Source organism: Abrus precatorius, unplaced genomic scaffold (genome assembly GCF_003935025.1).
Source record: "Abrus precatorius isolate BTA unplaced genomic scaffold, Abrus_2018 Scaffold3, whole genome shotgun sequence".
NCBI lineage: Eukaryota > Viridiplantae > Streptophyta > Magnoliopsida > Fabales > Fabaceae > Abrus > Abrus precatorius.
This window is the reverse complement of record NW_020874373.1, coordinates 25,129,426-25,154,807: the sequence shown is the minus strand read 5'-3', so window position 1 is coordinate 25,154,807 and position 25,382 is coordinate 25,129,426. Positions and strand designations below refer to the sequence as shown.

Here is a 25,382-nt window from a genome sequence, read left to right as displayed (position 1 = left end):
GAATAAGTGATAAAAACTTTAAAGATGATATATAAACCATAATATCTAATTAAGAAGCCAAATATTCAAGATATAAAGAATTGAACATATTCTTAAATACATTTATCCTTTTTTATAAGGAACTGAAGTGATTTTTTTAAATTTATTATGATCAAATATAGTCAAAACCGACAAATATTTAATTTTTCATAATTTCGGGCACTAACACGCCAAATGAAAAAACTAACAAAAAGGCCACGGTAGATTACCATCGTTGTTTCTTGTTTAAAATATTACAAAACCAGTGATAATTTTTTTTTTTGGATATTTTTATGTAAACAATTCAATTCAGTACTTCTTCAATAAAACTAATAAAATTCTTTCATATAAATACTCATGACATAAATTTGACATATCACATAAATTAACAAAATTATTTTAATAAATTTATTATCATAATTTTTAAAATTTATGAGTCACAGATTATTTTTATAAATTTTTCATAAACTCTTTTAAATAGTCATTGATTATTTATAAAAGTAAAATACAAATAAATATTCTATTTATACTGTATCTTTGTAATTTTTTATTATTAAAACAGACAAAACGACAGGAGAATGAGTTTAAAAATTGAGTAATGTAATAAGGAAAGATAAAAAATGATTTATAAACCATGTAAGAAGAATACGTGTCTTTTAGAGAAAAGTAAAAGGATGTAAGAAATTTACAGTGTTTTTTCTTTTTCACTTGGGGTATCTTATCGTCGTCTTCCTTGCAATCAAATCAAAACTCAAAACCTTTCTCCTAAAAATATGACAATGCAAAATTACATGAATTAAACTCATTTTGATTGAATCGCACATGTAATGAGGAAAAAAGGGTGCAATAAAAGCCCACAAAGGACGTCCAATTTCTCAAAAGCCCTCTCCTCTGTGCATCGTCGTCTTCATGCCCCAAAGCCCACACCACTCTAGCAGAGGTCGCATAGTTCCTCTTCCTCTCACTTCGCAACACCATCAACGAAACCATACCTTTCTTCTTCAAATTCTAAAGAGATAAACACAGCCCATTTGCTCCACCCACGGTTCCACGCTCACTCTCAGAGAACCCTTCATCCATGGCTAATGTTTGTTGCAGCATGTTAGGTTTTAGGGCAAATTCGCCATCGTTCCGCTGAACAAAGGGCCCCCCTTTTTCCAAAACCCTAGGAGAGAGGAATTTCGACTTTGGACGCCCTTGAATTGTGCCCTAGGTTTCAATTTCGGAGACCCTTTTGCGCGTTCAGGTGTTTCTCTCGGCTCAATTGTTGTTTTATTGGCATTCTTTGGAAACCCTAGAATTGTGCGAATTGGGGGAATTACGTGGAAATGGATGCAGTTAGGGTTTTTAATGTTTGGGCGTATTGTGCAGCGGTGTTTCTCATTGCGACTGTGTTATGCATTGTGTTGGCGTGGAGTGGCTTCGGGTTTGTATCTGTTAGGGAGGTTTGGTTGGTGTGTTCTTAAATGTGGGAGTTTTCGTTTAATCCTTACCGGGGAACAAATTAGAATGCTAATATTTAAGTGGGGAGCTAGTATTTTGAAGTGTAACTATGTGGTTGGTGATGGCAATTTGAAAATTTGAAGAGAATCAGTGGCGGCAACCTTTGCATGCATGCAATGGTTGCCAAATATACTTTTTAGTATGGTGACTGGTACTTTAAGCAGTAACTACCATAATTTTTAGTTTGTTACGATTACTTAAGTTGGTATCTTTCTAAATTGCATGTGGGGTGTGCTGTTAGTATGCTACTTCTGGCTGGTTGCAGATTTCTTTCCTGTGCAAATATTTTAAACTTGGAGGCTTGGCTTTTACTTTCTACTTCGGCTTTATTTTGGCATTTCTTCTAATCTGTTGGGCTGTATATATGTTATTCTTATCTTTTACATAGTTGATATAATCTGGTTACTTATGGAAAGGTAACCATGATTTTTCACTTCATTGTGCACTAGTATGTATCTCAAAAAGTCTTGGGGATTTGATAAATGGTTGAGATCACTGTGTTTTTCTACTTGGATTACATCTCCTTTCAAAGTAATATTTACGTGTGGCTTATATGAATTGATTGTCACTTACTGAATTAGTTGCTGTGCTAAAGAAATGTCTGAAGCTGAATTGTAATGGGAATGGGAATATGTATTTGTTAGATAATGTACATGATCAATTAGTATACAGGACCTAAAACTTCATGACGTGCTTGTATTTCATTACCAAATAACATTGGTTTGGATTTTACTTTTTATGATAGATCCCCTACATTTGACAAATACTTTGAATTGGTACCAAAGGTGTAATTATTGAAATTTGGTAAATAGTAATGCAGCGCATGATACTTAACCACGATATGTAGTCACGTCATTTTCTGCTGGACAATTTTTTGTATAAGCTTATATTATTATAATTAATAAATAAAATGAGGAAATTGCCGAGTTCCATTGAGAGGTTATTTATATATTCCTCTGAAATATAAACATGATGATTGCAACCCTTGTTTGCAGGGTGGTCATTACATATCCTGGATTCACATTGTTCTGTCTTAAGAAAACTGTATAACATCTTAACCATCCAAATTATTTTATAATCAAAATTAATCTTAAACTTAATTGGAAAAACTTTAGCTGTTCAAATACAAACTGCATGATGTGTAGTTTGCATTTTTACTTAGGAGATTCAGACTCTGGGCATCCAAATTCAACAGGCTCGGGTAGAGTTGAGTTGCATTTTCAATTTAGGGGAAGCATTTTCAAATTGTGAATTAAATCTTGCTGAAAAGAAATTCACCTATTTCAACTTAGTATTTTGAAGTACATTTTCACACACATGTAAATGTGTGAAATTAATGTCAAGTAATATTAACATTTTTAATGTTTGGTTTTTGAGGAAGTTTTTGGGCCCTATTAGTTGCTTTATACTTGGATTTATATCTTATTTCCCCTCTTTTCTTTACAAAATTGGCAGATTCTTTGATAGATGGAAAGTGACACTCTTAGATATTAAGGGTGGGAATGCATGGATGTAACTCAGGGTCTGCTCTCCTCGTAAATGCTGAGGTTGATTCCATGGGAGGTGTTGTTGACGGCGGAGTTGGTATAGGTTTGAAAACCTCTCCGCACCGAGCAGCGATTGAGAAGGCTCAAGCAGAGCTTAGGTGATGGAAACGTTATTCCTTTGATTGTGTTTTTGGAGTACCAATATTATCTTAAACACAAATAATAACTCATGCATTTTTATTACAGACTGGAGTATGATGTTCGTGAAGAAAGAAGAAAGGAGCTAGAATTTCTTGAAAAAGTGTGAAGTTTTGTTCTTTTGCATCCTTTATTAAACAACTTTTCAAATGTAAATGATGACCATCTGTTCTTTGTAATTGCAGGGAGGAAACCCTTTGGACTATAAGCTTGGGAATGCTGCATCAGTTAGTGTTCAATCTACTTCACTCACTGATCAGCATCAAGAGCAGTTTGTGACCAGGTTGGCTTTTTTTTTTTTTTTTAACTGTTTTTTTCATCACCATTATGTGCTATCTTTTGTGTATTAATTTGCTTAATGATGCCCAATCACTTCTTTCTCTTGTCCTTTCTTCTAATATGATTCAGTGAAGCAAAAGGTAGTTTTGTATTGACTGCCTCCCCTCATGGTGACTCTGTCGACAGTAGCACTAGGCCAGGGGCTCCTTCTCTTAGTGAACCAAATACTGCTGATAACCTCTTACTTTTTGACGGTGAGAACGAGTTGCCTGAATGTGAGAAAAGGTCTCTTCATTCAAATAAAAGGAATAATATTACTCCTTCAGAACAGTCTTCTCGAATTGGTGGGAATCAAAATGCTAAGGAGACTGAAGATTCTGCTATTTTCCGCCCATATGCGCGAAGGAACAGGTCCAGACCAAATCATGGTCCTCGTGGGGCTTCTAGGGATGGCAAGGGAATCATATCTGATACAAACAAACAAAAGGACCACAATGTGCCTTCTGTTTCTAAGCCAAAGCCTGCAAGTTTAAATGGTGAGACACTTAATAAAGATCCAACATCTAATAATCCACTGGACAATGAATTGGTTGGTGTCCAAGCACATCAAGCAGCTAGTGTTCCTGAAGACAAATTGGATATTACCGTGAATAAAAACTTTAAAGAAGATCAATGTATTATACCTTCTGAAGATGATAATGTACAAAATCCACTTGTTTTGTCATCTGGGGAAGCTAAAGTGGGTGGAGAAAGAGAACTGGGAACTTCTTGTGATCAGGAGTCTCTGCCTTGTGTAGCTTCTACACAACCTGGAAAAGAATCTTGTTCTGGTCAGCCAAATGGGTTTGGAAACTTAAAAGTAGACAGAAAGGGTGTACCGAATGGAGACCAAAAGTCTGCTGCATTAGGCATGAAGAATTTTGATTTGGAGGCCTCCTGCACACAAACTAGTTTAGCTAGAGATGTAAATAATGACAGTAATATGTGTAGTAATGCAAAGAATGTTGATGCAAATGGGAATACTACGGAACAAACGTTGGGATTTGAGAAGAAACTGAATTTAACTGGCTGTGGAATTTTAGAAGATAGGAGTAAGGACAACATTGGTGAAAGTGGTGCTACTGCTAACAATGGGTATGCTGCTGTTTATCAAAACCATTCTGGTAGTGGTAATGTGGTCAAAAGTGAGGATTCTTGCATGCAAAACAAGGTGAAAGATTCTTCCAATATTAAAGAACTGCACCACAATGAGAGTTCCAAATCAAAAGCCGATAAAGAAGTAAGTGTTATTCTGGTGGATCATTCCAATTCTATCAGGGAAGACAGCCATGAAAGACTACATGTTCCTACTAATGTATCAATTTTAACAACTCCTCAAACTGCTGTTGAGAAGGTTACTACTACTGCCTCTGACCGTCAACCTATGCACTACTTGAAGTTAGCAGACAAGGCTCATGAAGATTCTATTTTAGAAGAGGCTCGAATTATAGAGGTTTATTTTTTTTTTTCACTTCTGTTAATTATTTTTCAAGTAAGTTTTGCGGGTTTGTCTGTAAACTATAAAGTTCTGGCTTGTGTGAAAACAGGTCAAGCGGAAGAGGATTGCAGAATTATCTATTCGCACGCTACCCCCACAGATCCACCAAAAGTCTCACTGGGGTTTTGTCCTTGAGGAAATGGCATGGTTGGCGAATGATTTTGCCCAGGTTTTATTTTCTAGACCTAGTTATCAGCATTCGAAGGACGTGAAGAATACTAACCCTTATTATAATTAAATAACATTTGTTTTTTAATGTGTCTTTTTTATTCCACCAAAATGTATTTGTAGGAGCGTCTTTGGAAGATAGCTGCTGCAGCACAGCTGTCTCATCAGGCATCTTTTACTGCTAGGTTAAGATTTGAAAAACAAAGCAAACATCATGGGGTGAAAATTTTGTCTCACAACATGGCGAAGGCTGTCATGGAGTTTTGGCATTCAATTGAGCTTCTTCTAGACGATGATGTTCCTGACCATAACTGCATTTATGGTTCAGTTGAATCTGCGAAAATTGAATCGAGTGAAGCTTCAGGGGAGAAGAGGAGAAATTCTGAGATGGTGCTGGTTGTTTAATTTTACTTCTAATCTTACTTCTTATCATAGTTTCTATCTATTTAAAATTGTGATCCTTCTCTATTGGGCACTACATTGGCTGGTATTGTGACTGGACTTAATATGTGAATGATCTTGTTTAATCAGTTGGTTAGAAAATATTGCTTTTAGAGTAAAAAATAATGTCACAACAAACTGTTCAATTGTTGACATGTATTTTGCTTTTAAAATGTGCTTTGTGATCATGTGAATTAGAAAGAGGTACATAGATTTTATGCTTTGGGGAACCCTGCATCTTGTGCTTGTATGCAAAACATTGTACTGATTGGGTGGTTGTTGGTGTTCTGATTTATTGCTGATTTGTTTTATGTATGTGCTATTGTGTTCTGGATGGAGTTTATTATACTTGGTGTGACTAGGTATTCCTATTATTTCTGTCCTAGAACTGGAAAACTAAGTTTTACAATGCATTTTATTCTCGTTTTTTTTTACAGCCAACTTCTGAATATTTTATCCTCACTTGAAAATGTAGTTTGAGAATTGTTTGTTATCTGTACTCGGTATACCAGTTTTGATTATCATATTCTTGCCTTTCCTGTTTAGGCATTGTTGTCATCCTTGTTGATCCATTTTTGTTTGCTTTGGCAACCTGCTTTATATATTAGTTAGAAGCATGGAGGTTCATAACTATTGCATGATATGAGTGTTTATGTTATGATTATGATCTGGGTAATTTGGGAACCTTTTAAAATTTTCCTTCTATGGTCAGTTTTAGCTTTCTAAATTGTGTTACATAAATAGTGATTTGTTATTGATGCTTGAATTGTTGGTTCTGGCAGGAGACGGGCAACTACTTGGATGGACAAAATCCCAGAAAACAAGAGGCACTTAAGGTGCATACATACGCTTTGAGGTTTTTGAAAGATAGTAGATCTCATGGGATTTCCTGTCAAGCAGTAGCACCAACAACACCTGATAAAATATGTGATTCAGGCACTGTTGACATGTCATGGGAGGATCATCTTACAGAAGTATGGACCAAGTTATCTTATCCTTATTTGATTAGCTTATTAATTTTGTACGTTAGTTATCCTTCTCTCTTTCTTATGTTTATTTTCACTGTGTTAATTAAATCAAAATGGTGTTTTTAATGTCGATTGAATTTGGCTGTTTCAATATACTTTAGTAGTTGATTTTGTGGTTTACTTTTGATATTAGTTTGTTATCGTGAGCAAATTTTTGACCACAAATATCTCTTCTACATGTTTTTTCAATTTCCAGGAAAGTCTATTCTATACAGTTCCTCCTTTTGCCATGGAAGCATACAGAAAATCTGTTGAATCTCACTTTCTGCAGTGTGAGGTAAATTTATGCTCATAAATGGTCTTATTTTGCTACCTTGCTTTCCTGAGCAGCATAATGCTTCATTGCTTCATGACTGGTTTTTAAGTTTTATTGGTTTGAAGATATTTAGGTGACAACCTTGTTCTTTTATGTCTTAATTGTTCTTGTGGTGGTACTTTTTACCCCCAGAAAACTGGTTGTGGCATTCAGGAGGAGGTTGAAACATCTATGTATGATACTGCAACAGGTACTATGGGGAATATTTAGATTATTTGATTTTTGAGTGAATGGTAGATCAGTCTGGAATCTGTAAGAATTTTTCTCCTTTTTAAATTTATATATAGAGTTTGGGTATGAAGATATTGCATATGATGAGGATGAAGGAGAAACCAGCCCTTATTATTTGCCTGGTGTCTATGAGGGTAGTCGATCTTCAAAATCTTTACAGAAGAAACACAAGAACAGGATAAAGTCTTATACTCACAAGTCCAGTGAAATTGGTACTGATTTGCCTTACGGACACTATTCAACTGTAGCTCAACAGTCCATGCCATTTGGGAAAAGGTCTGGTACTTTAAATGTTGGATCAATACCAACAAAACGCATGCGTACAGCTTCTAGGCAGAGAGTTGTGAGTCCTTTTGCTGTGGTCGCTGGGACAGTACAGGCTCAAGCTAAGACAGATGCTTCAAGTGGAGATACAAATTCCTTTCAGGATGACCAGAGTACTTTACATGTTGGACTGCAAATCCAGAAAAGCATGGAGGTGGAGTCAGTTGGAGATTTTGAGAAGCAGTTACCTTATGACTGTGGAGAAACTTCAGTTAAAACAAAGAAGAAGAAACCCAAGAATCTGGTAATCAAAATCTGTTTTCATGTAACTGAGTCTATGGACTTCAAGAAGTGGATCCATTTTTTTTTTCAATTTGTAATTCTGGTGTATTATATCTACAGGTTTCTGCATATGACCAGGGATGGCAGTTGGATTCTGTTGTCATGAGTGAACAGGTATTTTTTTTTTTAAATAAAATTTTCTTGCTGTGATACTAATCTTTCTATTTGGAAATGATGAAACTGAACTTGAGTTTCTGATTGTGTAATTTGGCATAAATATGCTGTATCTAAAATCATAGTTATCAATAACAGGGTTTATCAATTTGAATCCTATTAAGGGGTTTTTTCCATCTCCAATTCAAACTTTGTGATAGTATGCCAAATTTTGTTTATTTGTTTGGGTTTCTAATCCTTCAATATTTCTATTTGTTCCTTTCTCACTGTTAAAAAGTTTATAGAAATAGTTTTTCCATCTGTCTTTGATGTCTTGATCTATAACTAAAACTTTCTTCTTCATTCTTGATGCATCTCATTTGATCTAAACTCTACATTTTCTTTTCCTATTTTTGGAAAGTATATATATTTTTTGTTGTTTTTTATTTTTTTTCTTGGGATCATGATAGAATTTCCCAAAAGCCCTAGGTTGTGCCTCACTCTTCTTTTCTTGTCTCATTTTTGCATTTCGACATCTTGCCTAATTTTCCATATAATTGCACTTGTGCAGAACTTTTAAACACTTCCTTTATCTTTAACCTTTTCTTGCACATTCATTCCACCACTAAGATTCCTTGGTGTTAGACATCTTGTGCCAAATGATGTTAGCGCTGCTTTATGCTTCTCAATTACCTTTTTCTGCTAACTGTTGCTTAAAATCCAACTGTTTATTACCTTGAAATAGCCACCACTTAATTTTTGGGTTTATAACTTGTTTAGTTCTCTGTTTACCAACCTGAAAATGACCATTAAAGACCTAGATATAATGTTGTGTAATAAGACTCACTCATGGAATCACTTTGCAATTATTACAAATTCTTTTATCTAGACTTGTTATCAAAAGATAATTATTTTGCAGCTTTGAGACCCTACTCTTATAAGTGATAAGATGTTCCTCTCACTTTTTAAAATAAGTGTTCATAATTTTGAAGTCATCTGCCGTTGAGAAATCAAGAATAGATTATTCTTGTTCATTTAACTCTCTAAAGCTAAAGCTTCCTTGAATCCTTGTAAACTGTCCAATGTTACAACCAGTATGCCCGTTTAAGTCTTCACCTAATTTTGGCTTGGGTACTAATGCCTTGAATCAATCCTTTTAAATCCTCTCAAAAGTTTTCTTTCCGAAGAGCTTCTGAGCTAACATGGATCATAAGCACTAATCGTATTAGTAGTGTCTTGTGCGACCAATAACATCAAAGATATGATCTTGTCTCCAATCCTATTAATCTATCTACGTTTTTTCAAGTGTTATCCATAATGATGCCTACTTTGTTCATTCTACTGACTTTCCTTGTGTACCAAAGTTTAAAACTTGGTAGTTTTAAGTTCTTTAGCTTTATCTCCAGCCCATTTTGTTTCTCGAAGGCGCGTAATACTTATCGTTCTACAAATCATGATGTCCTCCACTTTCAAAGACTTTCCTGTCAAAGTACCAATATTTCATGAATTAAACCTAATCAAGTGCTTTTGGACTAGCTTCTTTACGCACATTTGCCTAACCAAATGTAAGGATCCTTGCTCATTTGACACTACATTTGGGTGCCGATACAATAACTCTAACCCATTTGACATTGTACTCAAGCCATACAAGTTACAACACTCTACTTTTGGATAGCAACCTAGCTCTAGCACAATATTGTCGTGAGTGATCCTTGTATATGTTTCAACAAGTTTTATGTTAATTGTCATAGGCATTTGTTCTCCTTTACTCGAGCTTGAGACCTACTGTGGGACTATAGGTGGAAGTAATTTCAAACTTATGTATGTATATGTTTTATTGTGAGAACATCACAAGTATTTTATGGGTGTGCACTTCTTTCCTTGTTCTCTAAATATGCTAAATATGGGAGGGCAGAGAAATTGTAAAAATTCTGAATTTTTATTTCTTTGAGCTAAACTGAAATTGGGAGGATGATGCTTACGTTGCTTTAGATTTAGTGACTGTATTTCTATCATAAGAGATGGTTGGATATTTCTTAGTTGGGGGATATTGGAGTTAATAATGTCCAGATGGAATATGAAGTGTTGAACTTATAATGCTTAATGTTGCATTAGAGTAGACATTGGAGACCTTTACTTTTATGCTCTGAAATATTTTTCAAATGGTGTTCTATTGTCATTACATTGCAGAGGGATCTTTCCAAGAAGAGATTGGATAGTCATCACTTTGATTCTAATGGAAATAGTGGTAAAGTTCCTTGTTATCTGATTATATATTTATAAATTTGTTTTTTTCTTCTGCAGTTAGTATTATATATTTGTCATGCTTTACTTGCATAACTGTCCTGTTTTGAAGGTTTGTATGGGCAACATAGTATGAAGAAGCCGAAGACAACAAAGCAACCCCTCGATACTTTTGACAATATTTCTCCAATAACTAATTCTATTCCCTCCCCTGCTGCTTCACAAATGAGTAACATGTCCAATCCAAGTAAATTTATTAAAATCATTAGTGGTGGACGTGATAGGGGAAGAAAAGGCAAAGCACCGAAGGTAGTTTTGTTGGGAAATTAGATATGGTTGTGTAGTAGCAGTGTCCTCGTCACACTACTGATTTATTTATTTGCATTTTTTTTATAGATTTCTGCAGGACAGCATGGTTCTGGAAATCCTTGGTCACTATTTGAAGATCAGGTTGTTAGTAGTTCATCTTTATTTTTATTTCCTTTTTTGAAATAACTATTTCAACTTCATTACTATGACATTAAATGGCTATCTCTGTTCTTATATTTGTTGCAGGCCCTTGTTGTCCTGGTGCATGATATGGGTCCAAATTGGGAGCTTGTGAGCGATGCTATCAACAGTACTATACAATTCAAGGTAATGATATTTAAATATGATTACACATGTATAGGAAAGGAGCCATGGTTGCAGGACTTGAGAATGTCTTCAATTATCACCACAATCCATTACTGAAAATTCTTCATCTTTTTATTGACATTCACAGATTACACCTGCATCATAATAGGAAAGCTATGTGTATGTATAACCTTAAGAAGCAAAACTTTAGCAATTAGAGTACTGCCGTGGTATCTTCCACCACGTCAAGAAACAAGAGGAAGAACAAACCACGATATCTTTTGAAATTGTGTTGCCATGTTCATAAGTCTTAAATGCTAAGGTTTCTTTCTACTCTAAATTTATATCATTGGTTATATAGGATTTGATTGGATTTTCACTGAAGTTTGTAGGAATCAGGACAGAAGAATAAAGAAAAATGAGTAAACCTGTTAGACTAGTTATGGAATTGATTATGTAGGTGGTTAAAGTTGTTAAGAATAGTGGCTCAGGGCTTAGTTTAAGAGTGGGAGAGAGGTAGAACAGGATTTTATCACTTTTTTGTTATTGGGAAACCTAAAAGTAGTCCAGTTGTTAAAGGGGAAGTCTTTTGTTAAAGGAGAAACCCTTGAAAGGAGATTCTTTTTTCTCTTTGTCAATTAAACAGTCATCATAGAACAGTTTTTTTTGCTTTCTATCTTTATCCTCTCAGTGTCTTGGGTGTAACAATTTTGGTCCAATCTTCTGGATCTCTTATATCATTGTTGATATAGAACTGAGTATAGGAGCTTTGGAGAAATTGGTGGAGTTCTTCAGGAAGACTATTGGCGATCTTGGAGTGCAATTCATTCCCTGCTTTCCTATGTCACAGAGATTTGAACGAATATGGATGATATGGAGTTTGGCAACTATTGGTTAAGTGGGAAATAGGGCATTAGCTTTGAGGTAAAAGGTGATGAAGAACTACCTGTTCATGAGACGGCAATTTCATGTTAGAATAAGGAGAAAGCTGAGTCCCTAGAAGATGGTGATTCTTATTCCTTTTGATGAATCCAAATCTTGTTTACAAAAGTTTGAACTGCCAAACTTTGATTGCAGCAACCTAATGGGTCGGGTTGCTTGGGTGGAGAAGTTCTGAGGTGTGACAAACTTAGTTGAATATAAAGGTGAAACTCAAAATAATAAGCGTGGAAGGTTTTTTGGTGCGCTGGTTTTGCTTCTTGAGGGGAAAGATGTTGGATGACCTAGCAAAGGTTGATGGTAGCTATGATACAGAGATTTGAGGAAAGAAAACATCATATATGATAGTCTATTCACCTTGCAGTAAATGATGAGATTATTTAATGTACATATTTAAGATTTCAAAATCTTGGTGGCACTAACTATGAAGATTCCAGAGGAGCCGCTCTCAGGTAGATTGGGGACTGAGGTGAAATACCAAATGTATATGTATAATCCTAACAACTCTGGCCTAAGATTTTGAAGAGGAGCTACATGCTACCAAAGTCCTCAGGAGTCAAGATCTCACTAACATGTTCTGGTGTCAAGTTTCTGACATTACCCAAGTGATTGGGATATGTTGTGCCAACCATTGTTATCAATGGTGGAGGGTGGGTCATCGTGAACAACTAGAAAATTGCCATAAAATTATGGCAGATGCCATGGCATCTTATGGCAGAAGCACGACAATTATTATAAAATAATATAATATATATAAAAATATATGAAAAACACCACAGGTCATAGGAAATAATGTAAAGACATTAATACAACCTTTGTAACATAAGTGTTCGATGGAGTCTTTAGAGATGGAGGTAGCAGTGGTCACCGGAGATGTAGCAGCGAAGTCGTCAGAGAAGAGAGACATGAGAGGGGAAGAAGAAGAAAGAGAAGTTGGAACAAAGAGAGGCATGAGTTGTGTGAGAGGAAGAAGTTTTTAGATATTGGTTTGCGGTTCACTCTAGACTGGGGCCTAAGTCATTTTTTCCCTTGAAAGCCTCCATTATTGCCATGGTTGCCAGGCGTGTAAGGGTCACCATGGCACTGCCATCGTAAAACCACCATTTTCAGCCATGGTTGTGGTGCTTTGGGCAGACTGCTAGTGATATCCGCCATGGCTGATTAACAACAATGGTGACAACCCATGGGGCTGCTGGCTATCTAGCCTGATTCAATGACATTGAGTCCATTCTAGAACATACTGACCCATCCAAGTATTCTGAATTAAGACAAGAGTGAATCAGTGCATTGGGGTGTAAAGCTCCAACAGCATCCATTGACCAAGTCCAATGCCAGTAGTGCATACCTGCAGAAAAATAGAGGAGCAAGACATTGCTACATCCAGAATATCCGAATATGTCAAAAGATCTGATGAAGTTAGATGTTTCAGCATTGCCAGCTCTTTTTCCCATACACGAAAGAGCCTAGAAAGAAGTATAAGGATTTTGATCGTGGCAGAAGATGAATAAGTGGATCAGGATGGGGAGACTGTTAAACCAGAATCCTTGGAAGGAGAAACACTGTAGAAAGTGGCAGTAGTTTTCATGCAGGACTCCCCAGTTTGAACCTTGCAGACAGGGTTGAACTTCAATGGGATGGCAATGTTGGGACCCAAGGCCAAAGAATAGAGGAAAAGGAGACAGCAGTATACAGTAATTAATAAAGAATTGGTTTGATGGTTAAAGTTGATAAGAACAGGGGCTTTGGGCTTTAGCTTAAATACTAGTAGAGTAGGCAAAGATTCAATTAGATTTGTTAGTATTGGGAAACCAAACCCTTGAAAGGCAGATTCTCTTGTTTTTCTTCTTGTCAGTCAGTCAATGAATCAATCAATCATCACAAACCTGTTTTTTTTTTTTTTTCTCTACTTTATTTCTCACAGAGAGAAAAAAATTTTGCAATATTTCCAGTGTATCTTTCGGAAGCCAAAAGATTGCAAGGAGCGTCACAAGATTTTAATGGACAAAAGCGCTGGGGATGGTGCAGATAGTGCTGAAGATTCAGGCTCTTCTCAGTCTTATCCATCTACACTACCTGGAATTCCAAAGGCATGAATATTTTATCATTTTTTATTTTGTATTATGACTTCAACTTTGCAGCTTTGATTGATCAGAAATTTTTGTATCTTTAGCAGGGTAGTGCCAGGCAGTTGTTTCAACGTTTGCAAGGGCCAATGGAGGAGGATACTCTGAAGTCTCATTTTGATAAAATTATCAAGATTGGACAGAAGCAACGCTATCACAGGAATCAGGTTTGGATCAAAGCATTTATATTAGGTGGATTCTAATATGCAATTGCAATGACATTTAAATATGGTATTTATTACGTGTGAACCACTTTCATGACTGGTTAAGTCATATGATTAGTGGTTTGTTTAAATGACTACTGTTGAACTTAATTGATAAACAGTTGAATTTTAGTGTTGTTATTTACAGATCAGTTAATTCAACTTCAATTGAGTGATGCTTGTAGTTGTTTGAATATCACTTTAACATCTCATTGTGGTGCAGAGTCAGCCTTGTATTCTTCATCAAGAACTAACTTATTTTTATGATCTTAGTAATCTGTATTTGCCTGAGTTTAAACCTTCAATAATTTGTTTTCTATATTTTAGGTCTAATGCTACCTTCACATGATTATTCAAATATTGATATCCTTTTCCTACTTTGTTACATTTTGAAAATTTGTCTCTACCATATCTATTGGTTTATTTCCTGGATGATTCCAAAAGTACAGTTAATCCCCAAAAAGTTGTACATTTAGTTGTAATTTTTCCATTTGTTTTTCTTCCTTTTTTTGATGTGATTGCTTAGCAAACATAGAAACTGGATCAGAATATGAATCAAAGAGTGTGTATTAATGAAGAACCCCAGTCTTGATCATGCCCCAATGTGGTGCAATGCCAAGAATAGAAAGAATGTACAAAAAGAAAATGGATTCCCTGGATATTTGAGAGATCCAAGCATCTCCCATGTCCCTACTACAGTTCTGAATTCCCCACCCTCCCTCTTTGCCTCTCTAATCTCTATTGTTTATACTGTCTCTTCTATTTGCAATTTTGTAAATAACAAAAGTTCTCACGAACAGTATAATCCCAACAAACTAACCAGCCAACTCTAACTAACTAATTATTCTACTAACTACATCATAGTTATCAATCTCCGATAGCAGCATGTAGCAGCCAATCCCAAAATGTTGTAGCAGGATAGCGTATAGCTGGTGACTGCTATTTAGAAATTTTATATATAAATTAAATAATTTATATATACAAGTGCTAAAAGATTTTTAAAAAAACTCAAAAGCAATGACATATTCATAGTTAAAAATAAGAAGTCACTGTTCTTAGCCAATACATATAAGTAAATAACAATAAAAGTAAAAAAATCCCTCAAAGCAGTGCTTTCCTAGGGCAAAAAGGATTTTTCTTTGAAAAGTTTCATTGCGCTGCTATACCTGTGCTCAGCCGCTGCTGTGGCCTGCTATGCTATTCAAATTTTATAGTGGACTATGGCTACTCCGCTATAGCCTGCTATTGATAACTAGAACTACACAGAGGGTCTATGACAAAACATGAGTCTTTTGTTAACCTTTTCTTCTTGGAACTTTGCCTGTTGATTTATATGGTAATATCTTATTGACAATGGCATGAGACATACACTGCTGGTTGGTGTTTTTTTTTTCTGAAGAATATTGTGGATGTATAACTATGAGCAGGCTATAGCACTATGAAAGACAAAATAAACTGCGTTGGTACCTTTTTCTCATAGTTTCTATAACATAACTAATTTAAAGTTCTTTTGTTTAAATGTAGAATGATAACCAGGATTTAAAGCTAGTACCTGTTCATAATTCACATGTGATTGCTCTTGCCCAAGTCCGCCCAAGCACCTTGAATGGAGGTTTTTTGACGTAAGTTCTATGATTTGACTTTTTTTTGGGTAACATTCATGTTTTGAAGGTATGAATACTATCGCATCACCTGCTGTGCACATTAGCCATAGTTTGGTTTACCTTGTAATTTTCACATTCTGTATGTGCATTATTATTTTATTTGGCACAAGTATTTTAATCATGTTTGAGTTCTGGTGAAGGCCACTTGATCTTTGTGAGACAAATGCAACAAGCCCAGATGTCCTATCCCTTGGGTATCAAGGTTCTCATGCTGGCAGTTTAGCATTATCAAATCATGGTTCTGTACCAGCAGCGCTTCCTTCAGCTGGGCCAAATTCTCCTATTCCACCATCTTCTGGTATGGCTCCTAGCAATAACTTGTCGTCATCTGGTTCAATTGCAGCACCTGTCAGGTTTGTGCATTTTATAGCTGGAAATTCTTGCTGTGCAATTATTATATATTCTTAACAATCTTAGTTATTCAATGGCTGGGGACTGCATACTTTTTCAGGGATAGTAGATATGGAGTCTCAAGAACTCCACCTTTATCAGTTGATGAACAGCAGAGAATTCAACAATATAACCAGATGATATCTAGCAGAAACATGCAGCAATCTAGCATGCCAGTTCCTGGATCTATTTCAGGAAGTGATCGTGGTGGTGTGCGCATTTTGCCTGGGGGAAATGGTATGGGCATGATGGGTGGGATTAGCAGAAGCATTACTATGTCAAGGCCTGGGTTTCAAGGAATGGCATCATCATCTATGCTTGGTTCTGGGGGCATGCTTTCTTCTAGTATGGTGGGCATGCCAAACCCTGTAAATGTGCACTCTGGAGTTGGTGCTGGACAAGGCAACTCAATGCTTAGACCTCGTGAGACTGTACATATGATGAGGGTGAGAAAGGATTTAATTGGTTGGTAACATTGTGAAATTGGAATATCTGCTTGTGGCTATGAAACTTAATGTCCATCCAACTCAGCATCGTAGTTTTTACAATGTTTCCAATTTCATTACATCTCTAGCACTTTGTTATGCAAAAGTTTATAGCAAGTTAATTTGATTGTGTTTGGTTTTCCCTTGTTTTATTTGTTAACATTTATGGTAATCACTGAGCCTATTTTATTTCTACTAATGATTGTTTTTCTCATTGTCATTAGCCTGGCCATAATCAAGAACATCAAAGACAAATGATGGTTCCAGATCTTCCAATGCAGGTCACCCAAGGAAGCAGCCAAGGCATTCCTGCTTTCAGTGGGATGAGTTCTGCCTTTAATAATCAGACAACCCCTGTTCAGTCATACCCAGGACATGCTCAACAGCCACATCAACTATCTCAACAATCCCATCTCAGCAATCCTCATCCTCATCTTCAGGGTCCAAATCACACCACTAATTCCCAACAGGCTTATGCAATCCGATTGGCAAAGGAAAGGCAACTGCAGCAACATCAGCGATATCTGCAGCACCAGCAACAACAGCAACAGCTTGCTGCATCAAATACCTTGATTCAACCTTCCCAGGCACAGTCCCAACTTCCTATATCATCATCTTTGCAAAATAGTTCCCAGACGCAACCTCAAAATTCATTGCAGCAAGGATCTCTTTCGCCTGTAACACCGACATCCCCTTTGACTCCCATATCTTCTCAGCTCCAACAGCAGAAAAATCACCTACCGCAACATGGATTCAACCGGAATCCTACTGCTAGTGCATTGACTAATCAAGCAGTGAAACAACGGCAACGGCAGCCTCAGCAACGACAGTATCCACAGCCTGGTAGACAGCATCCTAATCAGCCACCGCAAGCACAGTCTCAACAGCAGGCAAAAGCTCTGAAGGGAATAGGAAGAGGAAACATGTTGATCCATCAGAACAACTCTGTGGATCCTTCTCATCTAAATGGATTATCTGTGCCTCCAGGAAGCCAAACTGTTGAGAAAGGGGACCAGATCATGCCCATGATGCAAGGTCAAAACTTATATCCTGGATCTTGTAATCCAAATCAACCATCTAAGCCGCTGGGGCCTGCACATTCTTCAAATCATTCCCAGTTGCAGCCTAAGCTACATTCTGGACCAACAAACACTTCATTGAAACTTCAGCCAGTGGTATCTCCTTCTGACAATAGCATTCAGGCACAAATTTCTTCGGTTTCTTCAGTTCATGTAATGTCATCTCCACAGCAGGCTGTTGTAGCTTCTAACCACCATCAACTGCCGCCACAATCTCAGCCACTGTGTAAGCAAATTAATCAAAATAATTCAAATGTTCAGAGAATCTTGCAACAAAACTGCCAGGTGCATTCTGAATCAAGTATGTCTCAATCTGATTCAGCTAAAGTTGATCAACAGCCTGCTAATGGTGCTGCTCAAGTCGGTGTAAACACTGCAATATCTGCTGGTTGCATGGACGCAGCTAGTGTAACTGTTGTTCCTCCTACTGTGTCTTCTCAGTGGAAAACATCAGAATCATCATTTGATTCCAATGTGCCCAATCCAGTCTCTCAAGTGAGCTCTGTGGGGACCACATCTGTTGGAAATTCTGTAGGAAATGAACCATCAACTGTTATCCAAGGGCTGGGCCCACGGCAATTATCAGCCAGCTTGCCTTGTCATGCACATAATTCTGGGGGGCAGAGGCAGCAACAATCACCGACTCTTCAACAGCAGTCATCATCGCAGCCCATCTTACAGTCATATCAGCCTCCAGAACAACATAAGCAGCAACAGGAGCAGGAGCAACATTCTCCCAAAGATGTGGCTTTGCAACATCAACCTCAACAACAATTACAACATATACAGCCGGGGCAGAGCAGTTTACTTATCCATGCTCCTAATTCTAAAGTGGAATGATAACTTTCTAATGATGGAACAGCTGAGTGTGCTCGGTTCATTCAGGATTGGAACGTGTATGCCCTTTCATAACCAATGTACAGGTATTTTATTCTTTATTGCCTTGTCTATGAAAATTTAGTCACAATTGAAGTACAGATTTTATTATTATTATTATTATTATTTTTTTTCATTTAGGGATGGGGCAAATGTCATGTGAGCTTTTCACTAGAGGTATATGAAACATCTAAGCCCCGTTTGGTGTATGAAAATGCTTCTATTTTCATTTTCTATTTTAACAACTACAAACTTGCGACATGGTTTTCATTTTGCTTTTTAGGGTTACAGTTGTTATATAAATTACAAAATGTAACTAACTATGTTGAGTATGGAATCACGATGTATCTAAAATAATTGAGGGAACAGTAGCTCAAGCGTCATATTGGTTGCATCCTTGTGTTTCTTCAAATTCCGATCTCCTTTTTTGGCTGACTTATTCAATTCTTAAGGGGGAAAAATCAACTCGGAATTCATAAACTAGCAAATCATAATTAACAGTTCACATTCTCTTCAATTTTAATTTTTATCTAACTGTTTTTTCCCCCTAATAATTTCAGCATAATCTTTCATTTTTTGACTTCATCCTCGCATTCTTATTGCTCCTAGATTGATGGTGATTGAGTCTAAACTGTGACATTATTTATCATGAATTTCTTTGATTTCGAGTAACTTTTTTATTTGCTTAAATATGTTTTTGATCTCTGCATTTATGTAAGTTCTTGTTTTAATCCCTCTTATTGACATGGCTAACTGAGAGGTTGTCACATGTCATTTTTTTATTTGTGGAGGATGTCAGTAAGAGAAATCAAATTCAAAACCAAAAAATCTTAAAAACGTAGAGACCAAAACAAAAGTTTTGTAGTGACTAAACTAGAAATTGCAAAAATATAGCGACAGAACATATTCAAGCTTTTTTTATTCAAGTATTTATATGCAAGCCAATGGATAAATTTAGTTTGTATTAGAATATTTATAATAGCAGCCATCCCACTTTCTGCTATCCTGCTATAGTGTTTTCACTTTTCCGAGTGCTGGTCTTTATGTAAATGACAATGCTATTTTTAGATCCTTGCAAATCATTTAGATCCTTGTAAATGACAAACTATTGCTTATGATACAACATTCCTAATATATTGTGCATCCGTTTTGTCCCAAGTGTGAATCTGATTTTCAGTTTTTCTCTTCTGGTGTATTGATATATTTTTCATGGTGGAATGAAAAGGTAGAAGACCTCAATTTTATTATGGGTTTTGTGCAGACGAAGCTGGTTTTACATGAGGGCTTTGGAATATGGAGACAAGACATTCATTGTTTTCTGTAGGACCTGTAAAAGTTTAACCAAAATTGTATTGGTAGGCATCATTGCTCACTTATTCTTGTCTCAAAGGCCGTGTATATTACCACTGTTTTTAGAGGATTTCTACCATTTTCAGTTTTGGAAAGAGACAAATATAGAGGTATGTGTACAGGGTCGTCTCTTCTTTCGTTGTACTTTCATCTACTTTTTGTCTTGTTCTCCCTGCCCTTGTGCAGAGGAACACTTTTTTGTTTTTCTAGATTAGTGAATGTATTATTACCCTGTTAGATAATTGGATAGCAATCATTTTTATGAGCAAAAGCCAATTCAAAGTTTTGTGAATACAAGATTTCTGATGCATGCATCTGCCATTGCTGTCTCTATTTTCTCAAAATCTACAAAATGTTCTATATTCTAACTTCATAACTATTTTTAAGCTTCTGAAATGGAAGAAGTCAGAGCTTATCTTATTCCTTGTGTATCGAGAAATAGTTTAATTTTTAGTTGAAAAGCTCAGCAGGTGAACGACTTGGAACTATTATGAGGGCTTGAGATGTTAAGTTGTTTATGGTAAGGTTTATTTGTTTGATCCTTTCAGGAGCTAACGGCTGAGTTTCTCTAGTTTATTTTTCTTGTTTTTCAGTGGATCTGATGCGTTGTATTTCTCTATTCTCAGGGTTGAGTTCTGCCCTGATGAAATGCTTGTGTTTTTATTACAGAAGCAGATATTTACACTATCCTTTTTTCTTTTGCTGAGTGCATTTTTTATTTCTGTTACATAAGATGTAGTGTTTTCTATATTGTATTTGAAGATAATGTTTTGCTTCAATATCTGCGAGAACAGGATAATGGTGTTGCTGTGGGATGCAGGGACAGCCAATCTAGCCAGTGTGGTAAGAAAGAGTTATTTGGTTTCTCGTTTCAGTTTTCTAGGATCTATTAATCTCAAACCACCACGCTAGAGTACTCTAATTGAAGGATAGATGCTACGTATATCGGTTTAATATTTATATGCAGTTTCAGGTACTGCTTGGAAAATATGATATATTTGGGGGAATTATTGTAAGTGCAAACATCTACAGCAGATTTTGGTGTTAAAGTGTTAGGAATGTATATTCATTCCATCCCTGAGGCATTCCTACTTTATTTATTTGGTATGTACACGTGCTGGTTGATGAATGAGGTTCTTGATCGTGTTTGATCAAATTACCGAAGAACATGGTTCATAATTCTTGTTGAACGAAATTGAGTTTGGTGTTGACCGTGCATAACAGAATTGAGGCAACAAGTAAGTTTTGATCATTGCCTGCTCAATATATCTCTAGTCATTGGGAAATTTGTGCATCAACTCCATGGCTTTGGATAGTTGCAATCATAATAACAAAATGTCACTTTTTCATATTTCGGGTGAAATGCGTTCAGTTGCAATGTTTTGCACCTTGCCAGATATTTGCTACAAAATTCGATCTCAAAGCATCAGGGAATTAATGATGCCACCTGGAAAGTCATTGGTGGTGTTTTGAAATAACGTAGAGGCTACGGCACCATGATTACGTCATAACTATTCCACAGAAATTTAATAGCCTTATAAGATTAATATTATTTATTTTGGGGGGTGGGGTGTCAAGCATTCCACCTGTTAGATTCCACAATTGCCAATATGGGAAATGTTACATCTTAAAATTATAAATCTTTCTACTTGCATAAAAGTGACATCTCTTCTAAAAGTGTAAGCTGAAACACGAATATATTTGTTTTCGCAATATTATGACACTGCACATTTTTTTTAAACATAAGCATGTAAATGTTCTACGAATGATTAATGGACTTGCTATATATGTCCTTCTAGTTCCAAAATATTTGATGAATGTTTCGTTTATAAAAAGTTAAAAGTGATTAAATGTTGAAAATAAATAAAATAAACAGTTGCGTTGTAACTTGAATTACTATTATTGAGTTAACAAATAACAATGAAGTGAAAACAACTTTATTCAATAAGGGAATTATTATTGAACTAAATGAATTTGGTTAAGACTTCACTACCTACATTATATTTTTAAAATTGAGAATTCTACAATAAAAATGTTCGACATAATTATGTATGCATTTTGCAAGTAACTCTTTTACATGAATGTTTTTGACAAGATTGCAAAGTATAATCCACGTTTCATCACTTGAATTGTGAGTAGCAAAATAAGAACACAAACTAAATCATCTATTTGCATAAAATATTTAACTTCTATTGAACTCTTGAAAGACACATTATAATACATGTGTATCTAACAATTTCAAATGTTTAAGGGTATTGAAAACAATTTGACAGAAAAAGTTCTTATTTTTATTTTTTTAATATTTACTTTTAAGATAAATTTTAATTTTGTTCTCTAACTTTTTTTTTTTTTTGCTTTAGTTTAGTCTTTTAAGTTTTAAAAGTGTTATAGTTTTTTTTTTTAACAATGTTAATTGGGTTGAAAGTTTGTCTTTTTTGCCACATCTATTATTCATTTATTGTTTATTGTCTTCCAAAAGAAACTCCAAAATTTCAAGAAATTAGACAATTTAAATCACGAAGAGTAGAAATCATATATATATTTTTTTATAGAAGAAACTCTTTTTCTTCTAAATTAGAAGTCTACATTGATGAGTTTGTTTCAACGAGGTCATTCTCCAGCATTTCAAGCATTTCAACCAATCCACAGGACTAATATTTCTAGATATGTAATTCCTAAATTAAATCTTTAAGGAATAGAAATAACCTTTATTATTCCTTGGAACAACCTACCAAAAAGATGAGAATAAAGATCAAAGATCTATACAATCCTTAATTTATTTCACTATAAATGGCCATTATGATGTTATCTCTTAAGTTTATTTTAGATAAGGAAGCCCTTCATAAAATCTTCTATTTTTAGGAATGAAAACCTGAGAGTAGATAATTTTTGCAAAACTACAAGGGTATAGAAAAACAAAAAAAATTCAAGAGAAATATTATAATTTTCTTGAAAAATTCTGTATGAACATTCCTTTTTTTTTTTTTATTGGTTTCATACTTATACAGTCAAAAACAAAATGATTATCCTTTTCAAATTCAATGGGACAAAGAACCACTAGTGTGGTTCTAACGTGATTATTGTTTGGCACTTTAAAGATGATGAGATGGTTCAGTTAGAACTACCTCTTTCTAACTAGTACTAACTTCCTGTCATTAGGGTTGAAAAACATAATATTGTTAGGACCTTGCCTTTCAAAATCAAAAGCTTTGGAGAAGAAGTGATGACTTCTAAATATGTCAAAAGTTTAATGGAATAGACAAATTATACCAATAAGTATTTGCAAGTTATTGGAAATAAAATTATCTTTACAAAATCTCAAAAAATTTCAATATCAACCTCTTCAAGTTGGAAACTCCAACTTCCTTACAAAAACCTCAATCTATAGTACTATAGAAAAATCTTTGTTTAAGCCCTTTAAACTTAGTCAAAAAGTTTAACAAAACTTGTAATAGATAAAAGCTAAGACTAATTCTAAGTTGTTGAGCAAAATTAATAGTTTATTAAGTCCAACAACTATTTTGAAAACTCCCTAACACATTGAAGATGTTTTCTTAAAACCAAAATCTAGACAAGCCACCGAAATGTCCATTAACATAGTTAACTAGGATAAATCTCAAGGATCTAATTCTCACAAAATTAGCCCTCTAATGACCTATTCCATTTAAACATGGAAAAGTCTATCCAAACCTTATTACCAACAATTATTAGCCCCCTAATCTAGCCTTGGAAGAAGGGGACTTAAGTTTTAATAACTTCATAGAAAATAACATGTATGAATGAAACATAGATGAAAAGACTAAGTATAATATCATGAATTCAACATATGACTATGGTTTGTATTGCCTGTCAAGCAAGTCATGACAAATCTAAAGAAGCCATAGTTAATATTACAATTTCAGGATGCCTTGATTAACTCAAAATAGTAAAACAAATACTAGTATCTTTTCTACAATCCAAATTAATGAAGATGAAGAACCTATTACTAATAGTAATGGAGAAATTATCGTAGATATTGTTAGTACTTTAGTCATTACTATAGCATAATATTTTATTAATGATTCATCTTTGTGGAAGGATTAAATTGTTGAATTATTATCAATGATTACCTGCAACCTGATGAATTTACTGAATAACTATAAACAATAGAAAAAGTATTTAAGCTGAAAGATTTTTTCAGATTTTTAAAAGTCAAGATTGTTATTATCAAATTGAAGAAGCATGCATAAATTTAAAGAAAAAACACAACTGAGAAGGATAAAGTAATATAAGAGCATATGATAAAATGTAACAAACTCACAAGTATATTCATATTTGACAATTATTATCAAGATAACTTCATTCAATTCAATTATCTTCGTCAAGGATTGATGACAAAGATGTAAAAACATATAATATATGTAAATCTCCATAGATTTATAAAAGATATTTTCCCAAATCAGCTATGGCATTAACATAACATATTAAAAAAGAAGTAGAAAAACTACTTAATTTCAAATTAACAAAAGAAAGTTACCTTGCAGAGATATTCAAGCAATAACAAGTTATCCAAGTATTTAGTTAGTAAAAGAGGCAATAACAACATTTATATAATCTATCCCAAAATGAAATGACAAAGTCATAAAGCAACACAAATGATTTTACATAGCTTTAAATAATTATTACACCAACATATATATTTGAACTTCATTTTTCAATAAAGTATAGCCAAGCTTTCAAGGATAGAGCACACTAATGTGAGCACAGATTTAAGAATGCTCCAACATATCATTCTCTAGTTATACATAATCGCTTCTTAAGTATCATTATCAATATTACATCCAAACTGGGATAGCATAAAGACACAACCATTCTTAGTCATGCACAATAGGATATAATTCTATAATGATACATAAAAGGAACTTGAAGATCGAAAAAAAAAATGTTAATCAATTGACCAAAAAATTACCTTCTAGCCAAAAATCATTTTCTAGCTCATAATTTAAAATCCAAACTTCTACATCGAATTAAAAGGTTACCATTTGTAATGCCCCAAATTTTGTAATACTAATTATTATTAATTATATAAATCTAAATGCATATATATGTGTGTATTTTTAGATATATGAGTATGAATATGTGTATATATATGTATGTTGTGGATGTGTGTATACATATGCGTATGCATGATTGGTTGGGCTGAAAATGGGCTAAGTGCCTAAATACAGAGTGTAATTCTGAGCTGTCCTCGCTTCAGCGAGAGGGTCCTGGAAGGAAGGACCAAAACTGTCACCTTCTCGCTGTAGCAACAGAGCGACAGTTTGGGGTGCATTTCTGGGAGCAGTCTCGCTGTAGCGAGATTCTGCAGAAATCAGGGTGCAGTTTTGTCTGAGATTTTCGCTGTGGCGACAGAGGGCGTCGCTGCAGCGAGAGGTGACTTAGAATTTCTCGCTGTAGCGAGAGTGTCGCGATCTGAGAGGTTTTAAAAAGGGGTTTAGGGATTTGTGATTTATTTCTTATTCCCTCCCAA

At 35.1% G+C, this 25,382-nt stretch overlaps 1 protein-coding gene across 4 annotated transcripts; it reads left to right on the top strand.

Moving 5' to 3' along the window:
* The first annotated feature begins 843 nt into the window (after nucleotides 1-843).
* LOC113863964 (chromatin modification-related protein EAF1 B-like) lies at nucleotides 844-21,154 on the top strand. Of its 4 annotated transcripts, XM_027497772.1 has the most exons (24): nucleotides 844-1,264; nucleotides 2,977-3,166; nucleotides 3,255-3,309; nucleotides 3,392-3,489; nucleotides 3,615-4,977; nucleotides 5,072-5,191; nucleotides 5,314-5,580; nucleotides 6,414-6,605; nucleotides 6,856-6,936; nucleotides 7,108-7,165; nucleotides 7,263-7,774; nucleotides 7,873-7,926; nucleotides 10,096-10,153; nucleotides 10,262-10,458; nucleotides 10,546-10,599; nucleotides 10,705-10,785; nucleotides 13,653-13,790; nucleotides 13,877-13,993; nucleotides 15,554-15,651; nucleotides 15,834-16,046; nucleotides 16,145-16,529; nucleotides 16,793-18,570; nucleotides 18,665-18,700; nucleotides 19,785-20,161. In XM_027497772.1, exons 2-22 carry the CDS (start codon nucleotides 3,024-3,026, stop codon nucleotides 18,485-18,487), a joined length of 5,979 nt encoding a protein of 1,992 aa, XP_027353573.1. In that variant the 5' UTR covers nucleotides 844-1,264; nucleotides 2,977-3,023; the 3' UTR covers nucleotides 18,488-18,570; nucleotides 18,665-18,700; nucleotides 19,785-20,161. The 4 variants fall into 4 exon arrangements, with proteins under 4 accessions (XP_027353573.1, XP_027353574.1, XP_027353572.1 ...); XM_027497773.1 differs by lacking the exon at nucleotides 18,665-18,700 and having other exon boundaries at nucleotides 3,672-4,977; nucleotides 19,785-21,154; XM_027497771.1 differs by lacking the exon at nucleotides 18,665-18,700 and having other exon boundaries at nucleotides 19,785-21,154.
* Nucleotides 21,155-25,382: the final 4,228 nt, after the last annotated feature.

Bases quoted from the DNA above. Each gene is read 5' to 3' on its own strand.
- LOC113863964 (XM_027497771.1), top strand. From the start codon at position 3,024: ATGCATGGATGTAACTCAGGGTCTGCTCTCCTCGTAAATGCTGAGGTT. The intron at 10,154-10,261 runs GTAAAGTTCCTT...CCTGTTTTGAAG, and splicing joins TGATTCTAATGGAAATAGTG to GTTTGTATGGGCAACATAGT. The intron at 10,459-10,545 runs GTAGTTTTGTTG...TTTTTTTTATAG, and splicing joins GAAAAGGCAAAGCACCGAAG to ATTTCTGCAGGACAGCATGG.